The sequence below is a fragment of the Phocoena phocoena genome, chromosome 15 (genome assembly GCF_963924675.1).
Source record: "Phocoena phocoena chromosome 15, mPhoPho1.1, whole genome shotgun sequence".
NCBI lineage: Eukaryota > Metazoa > Chordata > Mammalia > Artiodactyla > Phocoenidae > Phocoena > Phocoena phocoena.
In genome coordinates, this window is record NC_089233.1 from 66,663,197 (window position 1) to 66,684,227 (window position 21,031).

At 47.2% G+C, this 21,031-nt stretch overlaps 1 protein-coding gene across 1 annotated transcript in view; it reads left to right on the plus strand.

Annotated features, from left to right (window-relative positions):
• The first annotated feature begins 7,599 nt into the window (after window positions 1-7,599).
• LBP (lipopolysaccharide binding protein) overlaps window positions 7,600-21,031 on the plus strand; it is a 28,541-nt gene continuing 15,109 nt past the window's right edge. The window contains exons 1-6 of the mRNA XM_065893677.1: window positions 7,600-7,762; window positions 11,930-12,044; window positions 13,201-13,329; window positions 16,065-16,220; window positions 16,828-16,891; window positions 20,599-20,662. Of these exons, the coding sequence (XP_065749749.1) occupies window positions 7,639-7,762; window positions 11,930-12,044; window positions 13,201-13,329; window positions 16,065-16,220; window positions 16,828-16,891; window positions 20,599-20,662 (652 nt within the window). The 5' untranslated portion in view covers window positions 7,600-7,638. The remainder of the gene's footprint in view (window positions 7,763-11,929; window positions 12,045-13,200; window positions 13,330-16,064; window positions 16,221-16,827; window positions 16,892-20,598; window positions 20,663-21,031) is intronic.

The following is a 21,031-nucleotide window of genomic DNA, read 5'->3' on the forward strand; positions in this document are numbered from 1 at the left end:
TTAGTCCATGCTTTCCCGCCCAGCCATTGGGCCCAAAGCAGAACACTGAGTCAGGGGACAGAGGCCTTTGGAGTTTTTAGTCAGTCACATTCTCAGCTGCAGTTAACACTTCCCCATGACTCTCCAGGCTGGTATGGAAGCCCGATTACCAGCCCAGACTGTTGTTGGACTCTTGGTGAGTTTCCCTGGGGACTTTGGGCCATTTCCTATCATGGAACATCAGGTGTGGCTATCTCAGGCCATTAGATGGAGCCTAAGAGCACTGTACTTGAAACTGGTGGAACATTCCTGGAAAGCCTCCTTAGATGTTGACATTTTGGTCTGAGACCAGAAAAATGAAGAAGAGTTTGAAGCAGGCAGTGGTGTATGGATGACATGACCAGATTTCGTTTTAAATATGTTTTTTTTTTTGTGACTTCTGAAAGCATTAGAGGGGCAAGAGTGGAAGAGGGTGGGCACAAATTAGGAGTCTGTTGTCCTTCAGAATTCATCCAGGCTGGTGCTAGTAAAAATGGAGAGAAACACTGCAGTGAGGAAAAGCAGATAAAAGACATTTTTTAATTTTAAAAGAAAAATGTACATGCTTCTGCTAACATCATTGATTCTCTGTTAAATGGAGGTAGAGACTCTGGGGCAACACAGGGGAAGGGAGGGACTTTGATCAAGCACAGCACACTAATGATTTCATTTAATCCTCACAGCACTTTCCATCCCCCAGGGTGAGATTTGTTCAGTCCTTGTAGATTGAGTCACTCCCTGGATTACACATCTGGTAAGTGGCTGAGCTGGGATTCCTAACTTTTATGTCATCAGAGCCCATGCTCTTTCCACTCCTCCCAGATGTCCAAATCTTGCCTGTTTGGGGCTTGGCATATTGAAGGCAGGACTACTGGTTTCAGTTGCCTAGGCAGTGCACTGTAAAAAGGCACCAGGCTGGGGCTTCCCTGGTGGCTCAGTGGTTAAGAATCCACCTGCCAGTATAGGGGACACAGGTTCGAGCCCAGGTCCTGGAAGATCCCACATGCCGCGGAGCGGCTGGGCCCGTGCGCCACAACTACTGCATCCCACGTGCCTCGAGCCTGTGTTCCACAACAAGGAGAAGCCACCGCAATGAAAAGCCTGCGCACCACAACAAAGAGTAGCCCCCACTCGCTGCAACTAGAGAAAACCCATGCACAGCAACGGAAAAAAAAAAAAAAGACTAGTGAGTGGAACACAGTGTGCCCTGGAGACCTCTTACTAGTGGCTGAGAAATAGGCAGTTGTTTGGAGGTCTGATGTGAGGGGCATCCCCCCAACACACTCCAAATTATCTGCCACGCTGCCTTCAAAACCACTGTTAGAGCGGCTTCTCCCTTCAGGCTAATCACTGCTCACTCCAAATGATGGCTAATGGGTACAAGGTTTCTTTGCGGGGTGGGGGGGGGTGCAGAAAATCTTCTAAAATTAGATTACGGTGAGAGTTGCACAACCCCGTGAATATATAGGGCTGGCCAAAAAGTTCGTTGGGCTCTTTCCGTTAAAAACCCGAGCGAAGTTTTTGGCCAACCCTATACTAAAACCCATTGAACTGTACACTTGAAGTGGGTGGCTGTTATGAAATATGATGATAAAGGTGTTTAAAAAAAAAAAGAATTGAGCTGTCCACTGTGGACTGCCTAAAAGCTCATCATCAGAGCAGCTTCACTTCTGGTTAAGCATTGCCCACTTGGGGCTCCTTTTGGCAGTGCTGACGTAAATATGAAGGAGGGGTACCCTACAGGGGGAGAGAAGAAGAGGTGTCAACCCAATCCCTTTGGCACTAACCTCTCGAATCCTCTATTTCCTCCTCTGAAAAGTAGAGGTAAAACCTTACCCTCCCCTGTGGCGTGAGGTGGTTGTGAGGAATGAGTGGTACCATTGATGAGCTCATGCCATGGTGGTTAAAAGCAGAAGCTGTGGTCCCAGACACCGTGGATTCAAATCCCTGCTCTGCTGTTTACCAGCTGTGTGACCTCGAGCAATTAAGCCTCTGGCCTTCAATCTTCTCATCTGTAAAATTAGGATCATAATAATACCCATCTCAGAGCGTGGTTATGAGAATCGAATCTACGTGAAATCTGTGGTACAGTATCTGACAAGCAGTAATCAAAGTTGGCACTAAGTATTAATAAACCCACTAATCCTCACTCTACTGTAAGGACTATATCTGGCTTGCCACAGTTCTCTTCCCAATGCCTGCCATACGGGTGACACTCTATAAATATTTAGTTTTTAAATGATCTAGGATTTGAATCCAAAACCACTTTGTCATGATTTTCAAAGTATGATCCAGGGCTGCCTGCCTGGATGGGCCTGAACCCAAGAATCAGAACCACTGCCTGGCTAGAAATCTGGGTTCAGTGATGGATTCACTGTGTGGCTGGTCTTCCCTCCCTCGGTCTCAGCCTCCCCTTCTGTAAAAGGAAGGGCCCTCTGGACTTCCAGGAAAGGAATCCAATAAAGTGAACTCTGGCAACTATTAAAGCATCTTTTCTTGCTGAGACATTTTCATTTTTTTTTTTGAGACATTTTCATTTTAGCAGAAGCTCCTTAGGGTCCCAAAAGCTATTAAGACCTGGTGAAATGTGGCTATGGCTCGGATTTTAGATGCTGCCAATTGCAGAGGCGGAGAAGGGGTGGAGGGAGACATGCGAGGGTTTTCAAGTTCCTTAGAGTTTCCCCGGGGTGAGAGGCTGTGTGTCCTCATGGCCAGCCCTGCTTCAGTAGGTGACATCTCCTGGCATCCCAAATAGGTGACACAATCTCAAACCACATTGGATCGGCACTGACAGTGCTATTTTTTTTTTCTGTAAATCCGCATGCCTCAGGGCTCATGCATGTGTGTGTGTGTGTGTGTGTGTGTGTGTGCGTGTTCATGCACACACATCACAGAGCTGCAGGTGACTGGGTTGAGAGAGGGGGCAGCCATAGACATCAAACTCCAAAGTGCCTACAGAGCTCCAAAAAGGCAGGTCTTCACGACATCCTTCTCTTCAACTAGAGCCGATGTGCTCAGTAGTGCAGGCACCCTCACAGAAAACTGCGCCGAAAATAAGAGTGAACAGAGGTATAAAATCACTGAGCTTGGAGGGAACTTGGAGCCCACTTAGTCCATTGTTCTCAAAGTACAGTCCAGGATTGGCACCACCTGGAGCTTGTTAGACAAGCAGAGTCTCAGCTACCAAAGGAACGTGATGAATCAGAATTTGTATTTAACAAGATCCCTGGTGTATATATACATACCACAACTTCCTTATCCATTCATCCATTGACGGACTCTTGGGTTGTTTCCATGTCTTGGCTACTGTGAATAATGCTGCAATAAACACTGGGGTGCAGATATCTCTTCAACATCCTGTTTTCATTTCCTTTGCATATATATCCAGAAGTGGAATTGCTGGATCATACAGCAGTTCTATTTTTAATCATTTGAGGGACTTCCATACTCTTTCCCTAGTGGCTGTACCAGTTTACATTCCCACCAACAGTCTACAAGCATTCCCTTATCTCCACATCTGGAATTTGTATATCTATACGCAATGGACTATTATTCAGCCATGAAAAAGGAGGGAATCCTGTCATTTGCAACGACATGGCCCTTGAGGGCATTATGCTAACCAAAAAAAAAAGATAAATATTGTATGATATCATTTATATGTGGAATCTAAAAGAGCTGAGCTCGTAAAAATGAGAGTAGAATGGTGATTACTGGGAGCCTGGGGCAGGGGGGAACTGGGGAGATGATATTTAAGGGTCCAAACTTGGAACTAGTAGATAATTAAGTCCTGTAGGTCTAATTAGCACAGCATCGTGATTACAGGCAATACTGTATCATAAACTTCAAAGTTGCTAGGAAACTAGATCTTACTTATTCCCACCACAAAAAAGAAATGATAATTGTGTGCTGCGATAGAGGTGTCAGCTAACGCTACAGTGGTGATCGTACTACAATATATAAATACATCAAGTCAACACGTTGTACAGCTTAAACTTACCTGTCAATTATATGTCAATGAAAATAAATTTTAAAATAAAATAAATAAATGAGATCCCTGGGATCCGAGGAACACTGTCCTAGTCCAACACCTTCATCTGCATTTGGAGGCAAAGTGAGGATCAGAGAGGGGCATGGTTTACCCCGTGTCACACAGCACATCAGGAGCAGAGCCTAGACAGGGACCCAGGCTTCCTTGCTGCCAGTGCGTCACATGTTCTGGCTCTGTGTTTCGACACACCCTGCTTCCTTCTCTTGGACGCTCTCGGCTCTCTCCTCTGCAAAACCACGTGTGACCTACAAGACCCAAGAGGATCTCACCTCCCCATGGAAGACGGCCCCCAGAGACATCCTTGGTGGCAGAGTGAGGGCTCCTCTGTACTTTTAGTTCTGTCTCACAGGCTACTGTTCCCGCACAAGACCTGTTCAGACTTTGGAAAAGAATTCAGAGCTCTCCACGAGAGGAAGGCATTTGCTACAAAAGGTCAATAACAGAAGAAATACTCAGTGTACCAACTGTGTCCATCAGGGTCTAGGCAGGAAATCAGAATCCAGCTCAGATGGTTCTCGGGATTCGAATGAAGGGGCTATTTACAGAGCTGGGGGACAGGCTTAAGGAAACCTGTGAAGGATGGGAGGCCCCCAGGAACTAGCCTCCCTAGGCTTGAAGCAGCAAAGAAAGCAGTAGGGGAGTCCCAGCCTGGGGGGGAGATGGGGAGGCTGGAGCCAAGGGTGAGAGGAGTGTCAAGAGTGAGGCAACCACGGCCAGACTTAAAATCCAAAGCAAGGAGGAAGCAGGGAGAAGGGCCTGACCCTGCTCTCTTCCTAACCTCCAACCTCCTGCCATGCTGGCCTTTGGCTGAGCCCAACTACAGATGAGAAAACTGAGTTAGCGTGCCCAAGGTCACCCAGTGGGTGAGCCAGGATTCAAAGCCAGGCCACCTGGTCCCAGCATCCATGCCCTTAACCTTTCACTTTTCCCATTTACGTTCATTCACTCAATTATCTACTATGTGCTGCTCAGTATTCCAGGCACTGTGGTTTCCAAATTCTGGGTTTTCCAAATTCTTTTCGAGACTTTTGTAATCAGAACACACTGAACACCGTTCCTGTTAAAAGGGAGAGCGTTTTCTCTGCTGTAGGACTTGATGGTGGCTTTGGCTTTCCTGGAGGTGGATGGACAGACTGGTAGGAGAAAAGTCCAGGGGTTCTGACCAGCGTTGGATTCATGCTACTCCCAGGGGCCTCTGCTGGGTCCCGGGTCACCAGCAGGGACCTTGACCTGGGGGTGGGCACCTGTGGTGGTGGAGGCTGGGCCTGGGCCCATGGGGCACTCTGGCCAGCCGGGGAGTTCTAAGGTCCAAAGCTCACTGCTATGGGAACTCCTGCCCCTGCAAACAGCCCCCAGCCTGGACATTCTCAGACCTCTGCCAGAAGAAGAGTGATATCTGTGTCCCCATGATGTCCTCACTCTCTAGAATGTCCTCCCTCGTCTCCAAGCTGGAAGGGCCCGTGGGAGTCACCTGCTCTGTCCCCCTCATTTTACAGAGGGAAACTTGGGCACAGGAGACAAGGTTTGCTGAGGGCCCCATGGCCAGGCAGAAGCCAGATCGGAACCTTGGTTTCCCAGCTCCCAGCCCAGCGCCCCTCCCTACCTCCGCAGGCAGAGTCCAGGGAGCAGATGCCCCCAGGCACACTGCTGCCAGGCTTTTGTCCTTGTTCTTTGCTGGCCTGGAATGGCTCTTCCAAAGGCCACATCGTCCTCATCCTTAGGGTCCCAGCTCAGCATGTCACCTCAGAGAAGCCTTCTCTGACCATCGCTTTGGAATGGCATCCCACTGATCCGGGTTCAAACCCCCGCTGGGTGACTATGGCTTAATCACCTCACCCCTCTGAGCCTCAGTTTTTTCAGCTCAAAACAAGACTTCAGTACTCACCATAATGGGCTGCTGCAGGGCCGAGAGGGGGTGTGTGGCATAACCAGCATGGTGGCCCGCACATAGTAGGCGCTCAATAAATGCTGCTTTCCTGCCAGTTCCCACCCGAAGCTGGAAGGATCATAGGATTCACAAGGCTCAGCCCTGCCCTCAGCAGCACTCAGGCCTCTTGCAGGGGGATTGGGGGGTGGGACACAGGAGCCCAAAAACCTCAGCCTGATGGACAGAAACAATAGGACACAGAGGAGCAGAGAGGCCCCAGTGTGGGCTTCCCTGTGCTCAGCGTGGGAAGTTCTGATCCCAACCCCAAATCCAGTGCCTTTTATGACCCACTGGGAAGAAACCCTGTCACTCCTGCCACAGTCAGTGTATTGAGGCAGTCCAAAGACCCACCCAATTTCAAGATGAAGACACAGAGACCCCACCTGTTGATGGAAAGAGCATCAGAGAATTTGTGGGCTTATTTTTAAAGTACCACAATTACAGAAAAGCAGAGAGTGGTTAATGCTATGATGGAGAAAGCGCAAAGGTTTCTGGGATCTCAGAGGAGGACCTTCCTCTAATCCAGGGAAATATTGAGGTGATCAGGGAAGGCTTCCTGGAGGTGGGGGCAAAACAAAACTCACGTATATAGGGAGTCCTTGGGAGACGAGAGATCCCTACAAATTAAGCACAATCCCTACTATAAATTTTGTTTCCCAAAATAAAATTTTATTTTCTCTACTTACTGCAAATACAATATATCCCAAGAAAATAAAAATTGAAATACCAGCAAACAGAAAGATTTTCAAAACACCCATAATCCTGCCCATCCAACCAGAAACAATCCCTCGTAACTCCTTGCTAAGAATTTTCCAGATTGGCAAACGTGAGAATAGAACAAAGAAATAGAACCTCACCCTATGACGCCATTGGCAATGGGCGCCTCATAAGCATGTTTCTGAAGTATCAAGAAATACATTTATTTCTGCAGTCTCACTTTAAATGTATGAGAGTTAGTATACCCAGTGCGCTTTTGTTGAACGCCTTAGGGTCCCACTCTGACCTTGCCGAAGTCACACGGAGCAGCAAAGGGCATCCTACCGCTGTGACATATTTCCACACTGACTTAATTATGTACTTAGAGTCAAGTTCCAGCAGTAGAATTACTGGGTCACTGGGCATGCAGGTGTTTAAGGATTTGCCAAGTTGCCTTCCAGAAGATTTTACCACTAGCAAGGCTTAAGGAGCCTGTTTTCCCATAGGGGATGGGAAGCAGGGGTGTGGGGCGGAGATTTCTTTTTCACATAAACAGGTGAGTATATAACTCAGCTGGCTTGGACTCCCAGCTCTGCCACCTGCCGGGTGTGTGAGCTTGAGCCGGTGACCTGGCCCCTCTGAGCCTCTATAAAACCGGGCCTTCCTGGAAATGAACGTGGGGTCTTTTTGTGGGAAGAGGGGACAAACAGTGTCACCTGGGCCCAGGCCAACCTGTCCTCTCACTCGGGGCGGCGACAACAGGCTTTTAAGTATGACCCATGACCCCAACAGTGTCGCAAGCAGGTTCCAGTCACTAGGCCTCCCCTTCCTGATTCCAGGAACCCGCCCCACTCAGGAGCTGCCCCAGGGCTCAGGCCTCAGTTACTTAAGGGAGCTGGGCCCAGCCTGAGGCTGCGACAGACCTGGCGCAGCCCTCTGGGAGCCCAGGATGGGGACCTCGGCTGGGGCCCTGTCCTCCCTCCTGCTGGGAATACTGCTCACATCCACCCCCGGGGCCCTGGGTGCCAATCCTGGCCTGGTCGCCAGGATCACCGACAAGGGCTTGGAGTATGGTAAGGAGCTGTGGTTGTTGGCTGGACTTGGCTGACCCGCTTGGCCCCAGGCAGTGCTGGGTACGGCAGGGGACACAGAGGGGACTCTCTCCCTTGGGGTGGTGCAGCCTTCCTGGCCAGGCAAACCTGGCTCGGGTTCTGGCCTCATCACCCAACCCCTGGGCCACTTGGGCACGTTACTTGTCTTAGCTGGGTTCCCCACGAGCCAACAGAGATAAAGATTTGGGTGCGAGTAGTTGATTTGGGAGATGATTCCGGGAAACACTGTAAGAGAGTAGTGATGTGAGATGAGAAAGGCAAGGTGGCCAGGAGAGGCTTATCATTAAACCAGCTACCGCCTCAGTGATGGGAACAGTTCCGCTGGAAAATTTTTGCTCGAGTTTGAAAACATATGCCTTAAAACTAGATGTCAGGGACTTCCCTGGCGGTCCAGTGGTTAAGACTCTGCACTTCCAGCGCAGGGAGCACAGGTTCGATCCCTGGTCGGGGAACTAAGATCCCACATGCTGTACAGCACAGCCAAAAAATAAATAAAAAACAAAAAAATATATATTAAAAAAAAAAAAAACTAGGGACTTCCCTGGGGGAGCAGTGGTTAAGAATCCGCCTGCCAATGCAGGGACGCGGGTTCGAGCCCTGGTCCAGGAAGGTCCCACATGCTGCGGAGCAACTAAGCCTGTGTGCCACAATTACTGAGCCTGCGCTCCAGAGCCGGCGAGCCACAACTACTGAGCCCACACGCCAAACTACTGAAGCCCGCATGCCTAGAGCCCGTGCTCCGCAGCAAGAGAAGCCACCGCAATGAGAAGCCCGCTTACTGAAACGAAGAGTAGCCCCCGCTCGCAACAACTAGAGAAAGCCCAAGTGCAGCAACGAAGACCCAACGCAGCCAATAAATAAATAAATTTTAAAAATTGATGTCAGAATGGTGGTTACCACCCAGAAGGGGCACAGGGAGCCTACAGGGGTGCTGGGAATGCCCTGCATCTTGCTCTGGGCGGTGGCTACATGGGTGCATAAACATGTAGAAATTACCTGGCAATACCTTTAAGATTAGTGCCCTTTAGGTTACACCTCTACGGATGTTATACCTCAGTTTTAAAGAATTGGAATATAGTTGATTTACAATATTGTGTTAGTTTCAGGTATACAGCAAACTGATTCAGGCTTTTTTTTTTTTTTTTTGCAGATTATATTCCATTATAGGTCATTACAAGATACTGAATAGAGTTTCCCGTGCTCTACAGTAAATCCTTGTGTATCTATTTTATGTGCAGCAGTTTGTATCTGTTAGTCCCATACTCCTAATTTGTCCCTCCCCCACACATTTCATAACCATGCTGTTTTCTATGTCTGTGAGTTTGTTTCTGTTTTGTATATAGATTCATTTGTAGCATTTTTTTTAAAAGATGCTAAAACAGGGCTTCCCTGGTGGCACAGTGGTTGAGAGTCCGCCTGCCGATGTAGGGGACGCCGGTTCGTGCCCGGTCCGGGAGGATCCCACATGCTGCGGGGCGGCTGGGCCTGTGAGCCATGGCCGCTGGGCCTGCGCGTCTGGAGCCTGTGCTCCGCGGCGGGAGAGGCCACAGCAGTGAGAGGCCCGCGTACCGCAAAAAAAAAAAAAAAAAAAAGATGCTAAAACAAAGCCTCTGAAATAACCTGTCCAAGGGGCAAGGGATCTAGGGTATTTATATACCGCTCCCCTCAGCACTTGATGGAGGGCTGCTCCTCACTTTTATGGAGGCTCAATTGCCTTATCTGTTCACTGGGGTAATAATATTCCCTCAGGTAGAGCTGTTGGGAGCCCAGATTGGCTGGGGACAGAGAGAGGGAAATCAAGGAAGGGTTCTTGGAGGAGGTGAGGTAGAAAAGATACGTTAACTAGGGACAAGAGATAGCATTTTGGCAGAGAGACCGGCTCATGCATTTGCTGGAGGGAGGACTGCAAAGTGGTATGAGGCGGAGTCAGGGAGACCCCTGGTCATCTGTGTATACACACCCTCCCTGAGGGCAGAATCCTGGGTCTCTCATACCTCAGATAAACAGAAGGTCCTACCGAATGCTGTTTATATTGAAACACTAGATCAGGCAAAATTTGCCCTTTGCTCCTTTCCACTGTGTAAATGTAACCAGTCCTCCAGAGTTGGACATTTTGGTCCTTTCTATATATATATATATATATATATATATATATATATATTTTTTTTTTTTTTTTTGCGGTACGTGGGCCTCTCACTGTTGTGGCCTCTCCCGTTGCGGAGCACAGGCTCCAGACGCGCAGGCTCAGCGGCCATGGCTCACGGGCCCAGCCGCTCCGTGGCATGTGGGATCTTCCCGGACCGGGGCACAAACCCGCGTCCCCTGCATTCAGGCAGACTCTCAACCGCTACGCCACCAGGGAAGCCCCTTTCCATATTTTTAATGACATAAACCCTGCATTTACTGAGTACCTGATGTGTCAGGCACCAAGCAAGGGTGCTTTCTGAAATAAATTTAATTTAATTAATTTATTTTTTAACATCTTTACTGGAGTATAGTTGCTTTACATTGCTGTGTTAATTTCTGCTGTATAACAAAGTGAATCAGCTATACATATACATATATCCCCACATCCCCTCTCTCTTGTGTCTCCCTCCCTCCCAGCCTCCCTATCCCACCCCTCTAGGTCGTCACAAAGCATGGAGCTGATCTCCCTGTGCTATGAAGCAGCTTCCCACTAGCCATCCATTTTACGTTTGGTAGTGTCTATATGTCACTGCTACTCTCGCACTTCGTCAGAGCTTCCCCTTTGCCCCCTGTGTCCTCAAGTTCGTTCTCTATGTCTGTGTCTTTATTCCTGCCCTGCAGCTGGGTTCATCAGCACCATTTTTGTAGATTCCACATATGTGTGGTATTTGTCTTTCTCTTTCTGACTTACTTCACTCTGTGTGACAGACTCTAGGTCCATCCACCTCACTACAAATAACTCAATTTCGTTCCTTTTTATGGCTGAGTTCCCTTGTATATACATGCCACATCTTTATCCATTCATCTGTCAATGGACATTTAGGTTGCTTCCATGTCCTGGCTATTGTAAATAGAGCTGCAATGAACATTGTGGTACATTTATCTTTTTGAATTATGGTTTTCTCAGGGTATATGCCCAGCAGTGGGATTGCTAGGTCATATGGTAGTTCCATTTTTAGTTTTTTAAGGGACCTCCATACTGTTCCCTATAGTGGCTTTATCAATATACCTTCCCACCAACAGTGCAGGAGTGTTCCCTTTTCTCCACACCCTCTCCAGCATTTATTGTTTGTAGATTTTTTGATGATGGCCATTCTGACTCATTGTAGTTTTGATTTGCATTTCTCTAATGATTAGTGATGTTGAGCATCCTTTCATGTGTTTGTTGAAAATCTGTATATCTGCTTTGGAGAAATGTCTGTTTAGGTCTTCTGCCCATTTTTGGACTGGGTTGTTTGTTTTTTTGATATTGAGCTGCATGAGATGCTTGTATATTTCAGAGATTAATCCTTTGTCCATTGCTTCATTTGCAAATATTTTCTCCTTGTTTATGGTTTCCTTTGCTGTGCAAAAGCTTTTAAGTTTCATTAGGTCCCATTTGTTTATTTTTGTTTTTATTTCCATTTCTCCAGGAGGTGGGTCAAAAAGGATAAGCAAGGGTGCTTTTCATCCTGTCAGCCCCTTTTTGCTTTGCAATGATCTCTTTTGACCCTCATGCCATCCCAATGAGGAAAGTATTATTATCATTGCTATTTGACCGAAAACTTGCTCAAGGTCACCCACCCAGAAAGGTGCCAACACCAGAATCCTAGCCCTACAATCCTTACAGCCTATTCTACACAGGCTAGATGCCATGAAGGGCAGGAAAGAGGGCCACCCTCCAAGCACACAGCACTCCTCCCTCTCGGAGCTGCTGACAAAGACATTGTGTCCTCATCCCTAACATGGGCATGAACATAACTACCCCACCAGAAACGCAGTGATGCTCCTGTGTGTTTCTCTTGCTACTTGGTGCTCTAGAGGGGCTCAATAACCTGCAACTGCAATTAATGCTAATCAGGAAGTAGACCTCTTTCCCCAGGGCAGGTGGGAGCCACTGAAGGGTTTAGAGGGAGGGAGGCAGGCTGACTAGGCTGACTCCCAGCTTTTTCCCATCCACAGTGGCCCAAGAGGAGCTGGTGACTCTGCAGAGTAAACTGCATGATGTCACACTGCCCGTCTTCAGTGGGGACGCCAAGATCAAATACCTCGGCAATGCGCACTATGAATTCCACAGGTGGGGCTCTGAGGTGACTGGGCAGGGGCCGGGGGGTCCGGAGAGGAAGGGAGGGAGAGCCCCAGGACTGGCTCGGGACATCTCTGGGGCAGACGGTGGGATGGTTCCTCGCAGAATTCAGAGGGAAGTTCCGGGAGGAACTTGGGCCCCTTCATTCATTCATACAACAAATATTAATGAAGACCCGCTAGCTGTGTGACCTGAGCTTCAGCTTCCTTATCTGTAAAATGGGGATAACTTGCTGCCTCTTTGGAGTGATAATCCAGGCTCTGGCCTGGCCACTGGATGTAGCCTGGAAGGGAAGGCAGACCTTAAACATTGTTTTAAATAAACCTTAAATTTTAGATGTAGTAGCCCTCTTAGCCCTGAGGTTGGCACATCTGGAGGAGTCAGCTAAAGTTTCCTGAACACGGTGGCATTTGAGCTGAGTCTTCAAAGGATATTTAGACCTGAGCAGCTGATGCTTTTTTAAAAAATGGCATCAAACACTCTTTGAAGGATTGACAATGGAACGGGGGCAATTGAGCCCACAGCTCATCACGCACCTCTCTGCTCACCACTGATGGCTTCATTCAGTCCTTTTTTTATTCAGTCCATCAGTAAACATCTATTGGGCACCTACTGTGTACTGGGCAAAGAAGATGGAACTTGACCATTCTCTTCCCACTGATGGCTCCACAATCCACGTCATCTTGGTTTGCTTCTCTCAGCCCTTTTGTGTCTCTTCTTGGGGCTGCCTTCGGCCTCTTCTGAATCTGATTCCCCCACCTGGAGGTGTGGAGGAAAGTGATGATGGGGTGCATCTATGCACCCTACTCAGGATCCCAGCCAGGGCCACATGAGCTCTGATCCTGACTGTGCAGCTTTGGGCAAATGCATCCCTTCTGAGAGGTTCTATGTCCCCCTCTGTAAAAGGGAACCTGAACAGTGCTGAACCCCTCTGTGAGACAAACTGACATAATGCATGTAAAGTACTTGGCATGGCTGCCTGGTCAGCGCAGGGCACACAGCAAGTACGTGTGGGGAGCCAGAAGCCTGTCTGATGCAGGCTCAGCTGGTCTAGTCCCCGTAGGATGGGGGCGAGAGCAAGACCCCTGCTGAGGCTGGACCTGCCTCTGCCTCCGGGCTGATACTGCTTCTGTGGGTCTCTCTCCAGCCTGAACATCCACAGCTGTGAGCTGCTCGGCTCTGCTCTGAAGCCCCTCCCCAGCCACGGCCTGCATTTCTCCATCTCCGACTCCTTCATCAGAGTCAAGGGCAAGTGGAAGGTGCGCAAGCGGATACTGTAAGTTGACTGTGCTTCCGGGCCCTCGGAACCTTGGCTTTGGCTTTCATTCCACCCTTCCTGGGTCCAAGGTGTTCCTAACTTCCCCCATAGCAGACCCCAAGGCAAGAATTCAAGTGCAAATACTTTATCTGGGGAGCAACCTAAGGAAACATAGAGGGTGTGTGCAGAAATGAGGTGGGGAAGAAGGAGGTCAGCTTGGCAGCTACTGGAGCTCAACCCTCCCGGGGACCCCTGGGGACAGTGTAGGCAGAGCACACCTCTGAGGTACCCCAACCTCCTGTTTGCCATTGGTCAAGGGTAGCTCTCAGGGGCACGACCTCTCCAGCACTTTGAACTGTTCTCTGACCTCTGAGGTCCTTGGATGGAAGGTGGGTGAGTCTCCTTGGGCTGCCATAATGAAATGTCACAGACTAGGGGGTTCAATCAACAGAAATTTATTTTCTCACACTTCTGGAGGCTGCAAGTCCAAGATCAAGATGTGGGCAGGTTTAGTTTCTTCTGAGACTTCTTTCCTGGGCTTGCAGATAACTGCTCTGTTGCCATGTCTGCACGTGGTCATCCCTCCATGAGCCTGCAGCCCTGGTGCTTCTCTGTGTGTCCAAATCTCCTCTTCTTAGAACGACAGATTGGACTCTAGCCCACCCTAATGGTCTGATTTTAACTGAATCACTGTCTCAAATACAGTCACATTCTGGTTACTGAGGGAACTTCAACATCTGAATCTGGGGGGACACAGTTCAGCCCATAACAGGAGGGCAACTATGGGTGACCTGGCCATATAGACACTGGAGACCTGCCCTGTCCTATACAGTAGCCTCTGGCCACATGTCCTTACTGAATACATGAAAAGTGGCTGGAACAAATGGGGATCTGTCGTAAGTGTGAAATACCATATTTGAAGATTCAGCACAAAAAAGAACATAAGAAATCTCATTAATAATTTTTACATTGATCACATGTTGAAATGATAATTATATACTATTAAAACGATTCTCACCTTTTTCCTTTTGCTTTTTTTAATGTGACTACTAGAAAATTTTAAATTACCCATGTAGTTCACATTATATTTCTGTTGGACAACACTGCTTTAGAAAGATGCTCAGTATATAGGTCACCTAATTTTGCATATTTATTCAATTTCCATGACAGGAATGAGGCCATACTCTTCAAGATCTCTTATATGAGCATATGACCATCTACCTCATTCTCTTTTTTTTAACTTTTTTTTAATGTAACTTTTTTAAAGATTTTTTTTTTTTTTGATGTGGACCATTTTTATAGTCTTTATTGACTTTGTTACAATACTGCTTCTGTTTTATGTTTTGGTTTTTTGGCCACGAGGCATGTGGGATCTTAGCTCCCCGACCAGGGATCAAACCAGCACCCCCTGCATTGGAAGGGGAAGTCTTAACCACTGGACATCCAGGGAAGTCCCTGTAATATTTTTATTGAGGTGAAATTCACATAACATGAAATTAACCATTTTGAAGTATACAATTCAGTGGCATCTAGTACACTCACAGTGTTGTACAATCACCACCTCTACCTAGTCCCACAATATTTCCATCACCCCAAAAGATGCTTGATACCTATTAAGCACTAACTCCCCATTTCCCCCTCCCCCAGTCCTGGGCCACCACCAACCCGCCTCTGTCTCTATGGATTTGCCAATCCGGGACATATAAATGAAATCGTATAGTATGTGACATTTTGTTTCTGACTTTTGTCATGTAGCATAATATTTTTGAGGTTTATCCACACTACAGCATGCATCAGTGCTTTATTCTTTTGTATGGATGGGTAATATGTCACTGTATAACTAGACCACATTTGGCTTCATTCTTTTTAAAGGCTGCAGAGCATAGATGCCCACAACTTATTGAACCTATCCCAACTAGTTGACATTTAAGGTTGTTTCCTCATTTCTTGCTATTACCCATGATGCTTCAGTGAGCTGCCCCACACATACATCTTGACTAGACAAGCCACAGAGTAAAGACTTAGAAGTAAAATTACTGGGCCAAAGATTTGTGGTTAAAATCAGGATAGATCCCACCAGCTTGTGTTCTAGATGTGCTTTCCCAACCGGTGTTTTGTTTTCCCATATCTTCACAAGCACTGGGTATGAAAACTTCTAAACTTTTTATCAACCTGTTAGGTGAAAACTGGCATCATTGTTATTTTCATTTTTAATAACTTCTCATGTGCTTATTTGCAATTGAACTTCCAGTTCATATCTTTGATCCCTTGTTTTTCCTTTTGTCCTTTCCTTATTTCTTTGTATAGGCTTGTTCTTTGTGTATTAAGGAAATTAACTCATATATTAGCTCACATGTCATGGAAATTAGCTCTTTGCCTGGATCAAGAAGCAATTTTTTTTTTTTACTTTGCATATGGAATTTTTTTGTTGCTGTTCACTGAAGTTTTAATTTGCAGTGCTGGCAAGTTTATCCACCATTTCCTTTAGGGCTGCTGAGACTTAGATCTAACCTAGAAAGGCTTTTGCCCATCCCTGACCATAAGTAAATGAACCCAAGCTTTCTTCTTGATCTTTTATGGTCTTATTTGTAATAAATCTTTGCTTTGTAATAAATATTTGTAATAATTTTTGTAATTAAATTTTTACTGCAGCTTCACTTATTTGGGGGTAAGAATTGAGATTTATATTTTCCCCCCAAATGGTGGCCGACCCTAGTCTAGGAATCAATTACTACTTCTCTTATCTCCTCTAGGAAACTAGATGGCTCCTTTGACGTGACGGTCAAGGGCATCACCATTTCAGTCAATCTTCTCTTGGGCAGCGAGCCCTCTGGGAGACCCAAGGTCGCTGTTTCTAGCTGCAGCAGCGACATCCGTGATGTGGAGGTGCACATGTCAGGAGATTTGGGGTAGGTCACCATCGGGACACTCACCAGCTTGACCCCTGGCTGCAGCCACAGGCCCAGTCAGCCCAAGGCCTGGTCACCGATAAGCATGAGGGTCCAGGCGTAATGCATGGGTATATCACGTGCACTTGGAGGTAATTCTTTGGGGGACCTGCTGAAATTGACAGAAGCAGATTTAAGCTCGGAGTACTGGCGTGCCATTTCCACCAAAAGACAAACTTCACCACCAACAGGCAAGTGCAACCTGGCTACTGAAGAAACACGAAGGCTTTTGGCCAAAGGAGAGTTTGTGGAAAATATATAAACCCTTGAGCAAGTCTCTTCAAGTCTCAGTTTTCTAGATTAGAAAAACATGGATTCTCCAGCCCCTCCACCAAATCTACTGACTTTGGGGCACAGCAGGGGGCTGGGATGCCAGATGCACTGAATCAGTGAGTGTGCTGGGAACTGGACTCTGCATATTCATCCCATCCAGGATTCTGGGACACAGCAGGGGACCAGAATGGGGTGGGGAGGGCTCCCTTGGGGACTGGCCTGGCTCTCCCTACTGCCCCACTGTCCCTGCATTCAGTGGCACACAGCTGATCATCCACTGTGCTTCTCTCCCCAGGTGGCTGCTGAATCTCTTCCACCATCAGATCGAGTCCAAGTTCCGAAGAGTATTGGAGAGCAAGGTAAGAATGTCCAAGTGGCTGGCGCTGCCGAGCCACTCAAGGGGCTGGGCCCAAGTCCTTAATGGGCTCTGGCCTTGAACAGCCCTAGGGGCTGGCCCAGGCACACTTGGGCTCAAGGCCCAGAAAGGACAAATCAAGGTCATGAAGCTGGTGTGCGGCAAAGCTGGGGGCAAAATGTAGGTCTCTGGACTCCGAGTCTATCCAGTTAGACAGAAACGGGTTAGATGCTTGGCCAAGGGACCAAATGGAGACGTCTGCTTGGCTTTGCTCACTCCCACCCCGGCCCTGCAGGCCACAAACGCAAAAAAGAAAATCAACACTTAGGTGGCTTCAGAGACCAAGCAGGAAACTTTGGGAGTGTGTGGACCAGGTGGGAGTTCTGGTTCCTACCTGGGCGATGAGCACCTGCTTTGTACGCGGAAGCAGCAACAGAGTGTCAGTTCTTCCCATTAAAAAAATTATGTGAAATCTCCAAATTTTGGAATCTCTGGCTCAAAGAAAGAGGTTTCATGTTAACTTTCAGTTCTTGCACTCACTCACTTCACCCCAAAATCCCATTTCTAGGGTATCATATACCTGGAGCTGTGTCTGTAGCAATGACTGTGCTTGGGAAGGAGAAAGTAACAGAGGAAAAAACAGGCGCACACACCGCTCTTGGTACAACATCTGGTTTGGCTTTGAGTGCCTCCTGGTGGTTGAAGAGAGAATAGCATGCAGACCCCACAGATTGGATGTAGCAAGCTGCCTTCTGTTCCCTGTCTTATCTGGTGTCCTGGGGTCTAGGTGAGCTTGGGAAATATGCCAGCCTCCTTCTCAAGCACCCCATTGCCATGTTGCCATGCCTTTCTGAGTGGGACATAATATTCTTCAGTGGTTTGGATTTATACTCCCCTACTGATGATGGAGATAATAATGATTAATAATATATAAAAATAGTACCATATTACAATTAATAATAATATAATAATTATCAGGGTAATAAGTTACCCTGATAATTATTATTTTGATAAATTAATATAATTAATGTTATACAGAATGTGTCACTCTATATAACTATTCTTATTTATAATAATAATGGTGGCTATTTGTTGAGCCTGTGGCTTGGCTAAGAATAATGTACTAATCACTTCACATAGGCAATGCCGCTGGATCTTAACCACAGCCTCTGTCCCACATTTGAGGGAGAAGGCTCTGAGCGTGGAGTAACTTGTTCGGTGGTCACCTTGTTGACAGGAGGCTAGGTCAGGATTTGAATTTTCTGGAGCTGGGAGCAGCTTGTACCAAAGGCCTTGTCGGGGCTGGTGTCTCAGGAAAGATGGAGATCTCTCTCCCCTGACCCCTGATCTTTTGTTCTTAAATTTATTTATTTATTTATTTTGGCTGCGTTGGGTCTTTGTTGCTGTGCGTGGGCTTTCTCTAGTTGCGGTGAGCAGGGGCTACTCTTCGTTGTGGTGCACGGGCTTCTCGTTGCAGTGGTTTCACTTGTTGCAGAGCACGGGCTCTAGGCGCACGGGCTTCAGTAGTTGTGGCACGTGAGCTCACTAGTTGTGGCTCACGGGCTCTAGAGCGCAGGCTCGGTAGCTGTGGCACACGGGCTTAGCTGCTCAGCCGCATGTGGGATCTTCCCGGACCAGGGCTCAAACCCGTGTCCCCTGCATCGGCAGGCGGATTCTTAACCACTGCGCCACCAGGGAAGTCCTGACCCCTGATCTTTATAGGGCTTCAGAAATCTCCTTCTCCCAGGGCAACTAAGAGCCTGGTGCAGGACCATTTGACTTTCCCATTCAGGGAGGGATGTGGTATCTGACTAGCAGGGCTAAGAATAATGAGTCCTTGCTGAGTGCTTACTCTCTGGGCCATACATACTCATCATCTTATAACCTCACCCCACCCCCGCCAAACACCCTGGAAAGCACTGGGCCTTGTCACTGTATCCTGAGGTGAGGACCCCAAAGCAGAGAGATTCTGCAAAGGTCACACAGCCAGTGGAGACTTAGCAGGATTTGAACCCAGGTTTTCAGACTTCCCTACTACACCCTTAACCACTGCCCCAACCTGCCTCTCTGGGAGACCGTACTGCATGTCTGGAGCCGAAGTACCTGAAGACCTCCCTTCCCCCATTGGGTGAGGCCGACAGAGTTTCCTGGCTCCTTTGAAACCAACCATGAAGGTTCCTCACCACCTCTTTCCTTTATTTCTGGCAGCTCCTCACTACCAAACTCTTCTCCCAGAATCTAGGCCAGCTGCAAAGGGAGGTGAAGATTTCACCCCTTGTCTGCCCAACCCCCAGCCTAGTCCTTCCCCACAGCCCTGTGCCTGGCTTATGCCTGCTCACCCTTTAGCTTGCCCTTAAAATGCCACCTCTTCAAGGGAGCCGTCGGTGACTCCCTCACTAGGCCAGGGCCCCATCCATGCTCTTGGACCCCCCTGCCCACGTGCCCCTCCCTCCACTGTATCTGTGCATTCGTTTGCACCACAGGTGATAGCTGGTTAATCAAAAAAGCTGTTTAAAGTGAGGACTCACTCATACACACCTGAACAAAGAAAATATTTACATATGAATCCAATGTTTTAAGATACAGTAAATGTAAATGCAGTTGACCTAGGCCCAGAACTGTTCTTTGCAAACAGTCTCTTGATTGGCATTGCACGGTCCTTCTTTCATTCAACAGGCATCTGCTACATTCCAGCTCAGATTTCTTTAACCACAATGAGAATCTAAAGACATTTGCAAAGCAATCTCAATGCAGAATCCTTCTAGATTTTTATGATTGTCTTCCTTGTAAGCTTTTCCGGTCCACACCAATTTACCAGCATTTTCTTTAAGCAACTCACCTTTCCAAAACACTTACTATAGGTTTTTGGGAATTCCCTGGTGGTCCAGTGGTTAGAACTCCGCGCTTTCACTGCCGAGGGTGTAGATTTGATCCCTGGTCAGGGCACTAAGATTCCTCAAGCCCTGAGGCATGGCCAAAAAAAAAAAACAAAAAAGAAGAAGAAGGAAAGAAAACGTAGGTTTTCATAGAAACGACTCTTGTCTCAGTCGTGTTTCATGGGTTTACATAAGAAATAATTTGAGTGATTGCAATAACAAGGAAAGCAAACAGGTTAGAGAACACACATTTCCTTTTCTTGAGACTCACGCCGTTCAACTGGGGCAAAAAATTCTGAGTGCTTAGTGCGTGTGGTAGTCCGCTGGATGGGAGGGTTCAGGCTTCCACGGGCAGCAGGGGACAGGGGGACTATTGATCAGTCCAGCTAACCTGTTAAGTGATGACATTTAAGAAGTATCTGCATTAGCTGTACACTTATTTGTGTGGCCATTGCTACTTATCGTCTAGTTCTGCTATTTCAGCTCTAGACCCTGGGAGACCAGGGCATCCCAAAGGCAAAGGTCCTTCATGATGGAGTTTCAGGCAGTGCCTCTAGCCATGTCCCCTCATCCGCTGCGTAGGTGACTACCTAGCTCCGATTTCCAGTCCTGGGATGGACTTTGACAGGTCCAGCTGGACCCTATTGGGGTCGACATGGGGGCCGACATGTTTTTGATCATTTCTACTTTCTCAGTACATCATAAGCACTTATACATTTTTGTAGAATCAATGACCAATTAGCAAATAAGTGAAATAATGGAACTAAGGCAATTAGCACAGGGCCAGACCAAAGCCAGGGAACTCACTCAGGCTTTCTCTTCCCATATTTTTCAGATTTGCAAAATAATCCAGGACTCGGTGACCTCTGACCTACAGCCTTACCTCCAAACTCTGCCAGGTAGGACACCCCACCCATCCCTGGGATACTTGATTTTTACTTATTTTTATAAGTGCGTACGTGTACCTTATAAAACCTTACATGGAAGAGAAGTGTTGAAAGTTAAAATTAAAATCCCCTTTTCTCCCCAAATTTTCTTCCAAGAGGTAACCTATTTCCTTTGAATGTTCAAATATAAATATACACATACATAAGCATGACTATACATTCACATATGTATTCCTTTTGTTCATGAATATATGTGAATATGCATAATTATGAATATATATGTTAGTCTATAATAATAGAGACATTGTTCTTTTGTAACTTGTATACTTTGGAGATCTTTCTACAACAGCACATATAAATTGATCTCATTTTTTAAAACTT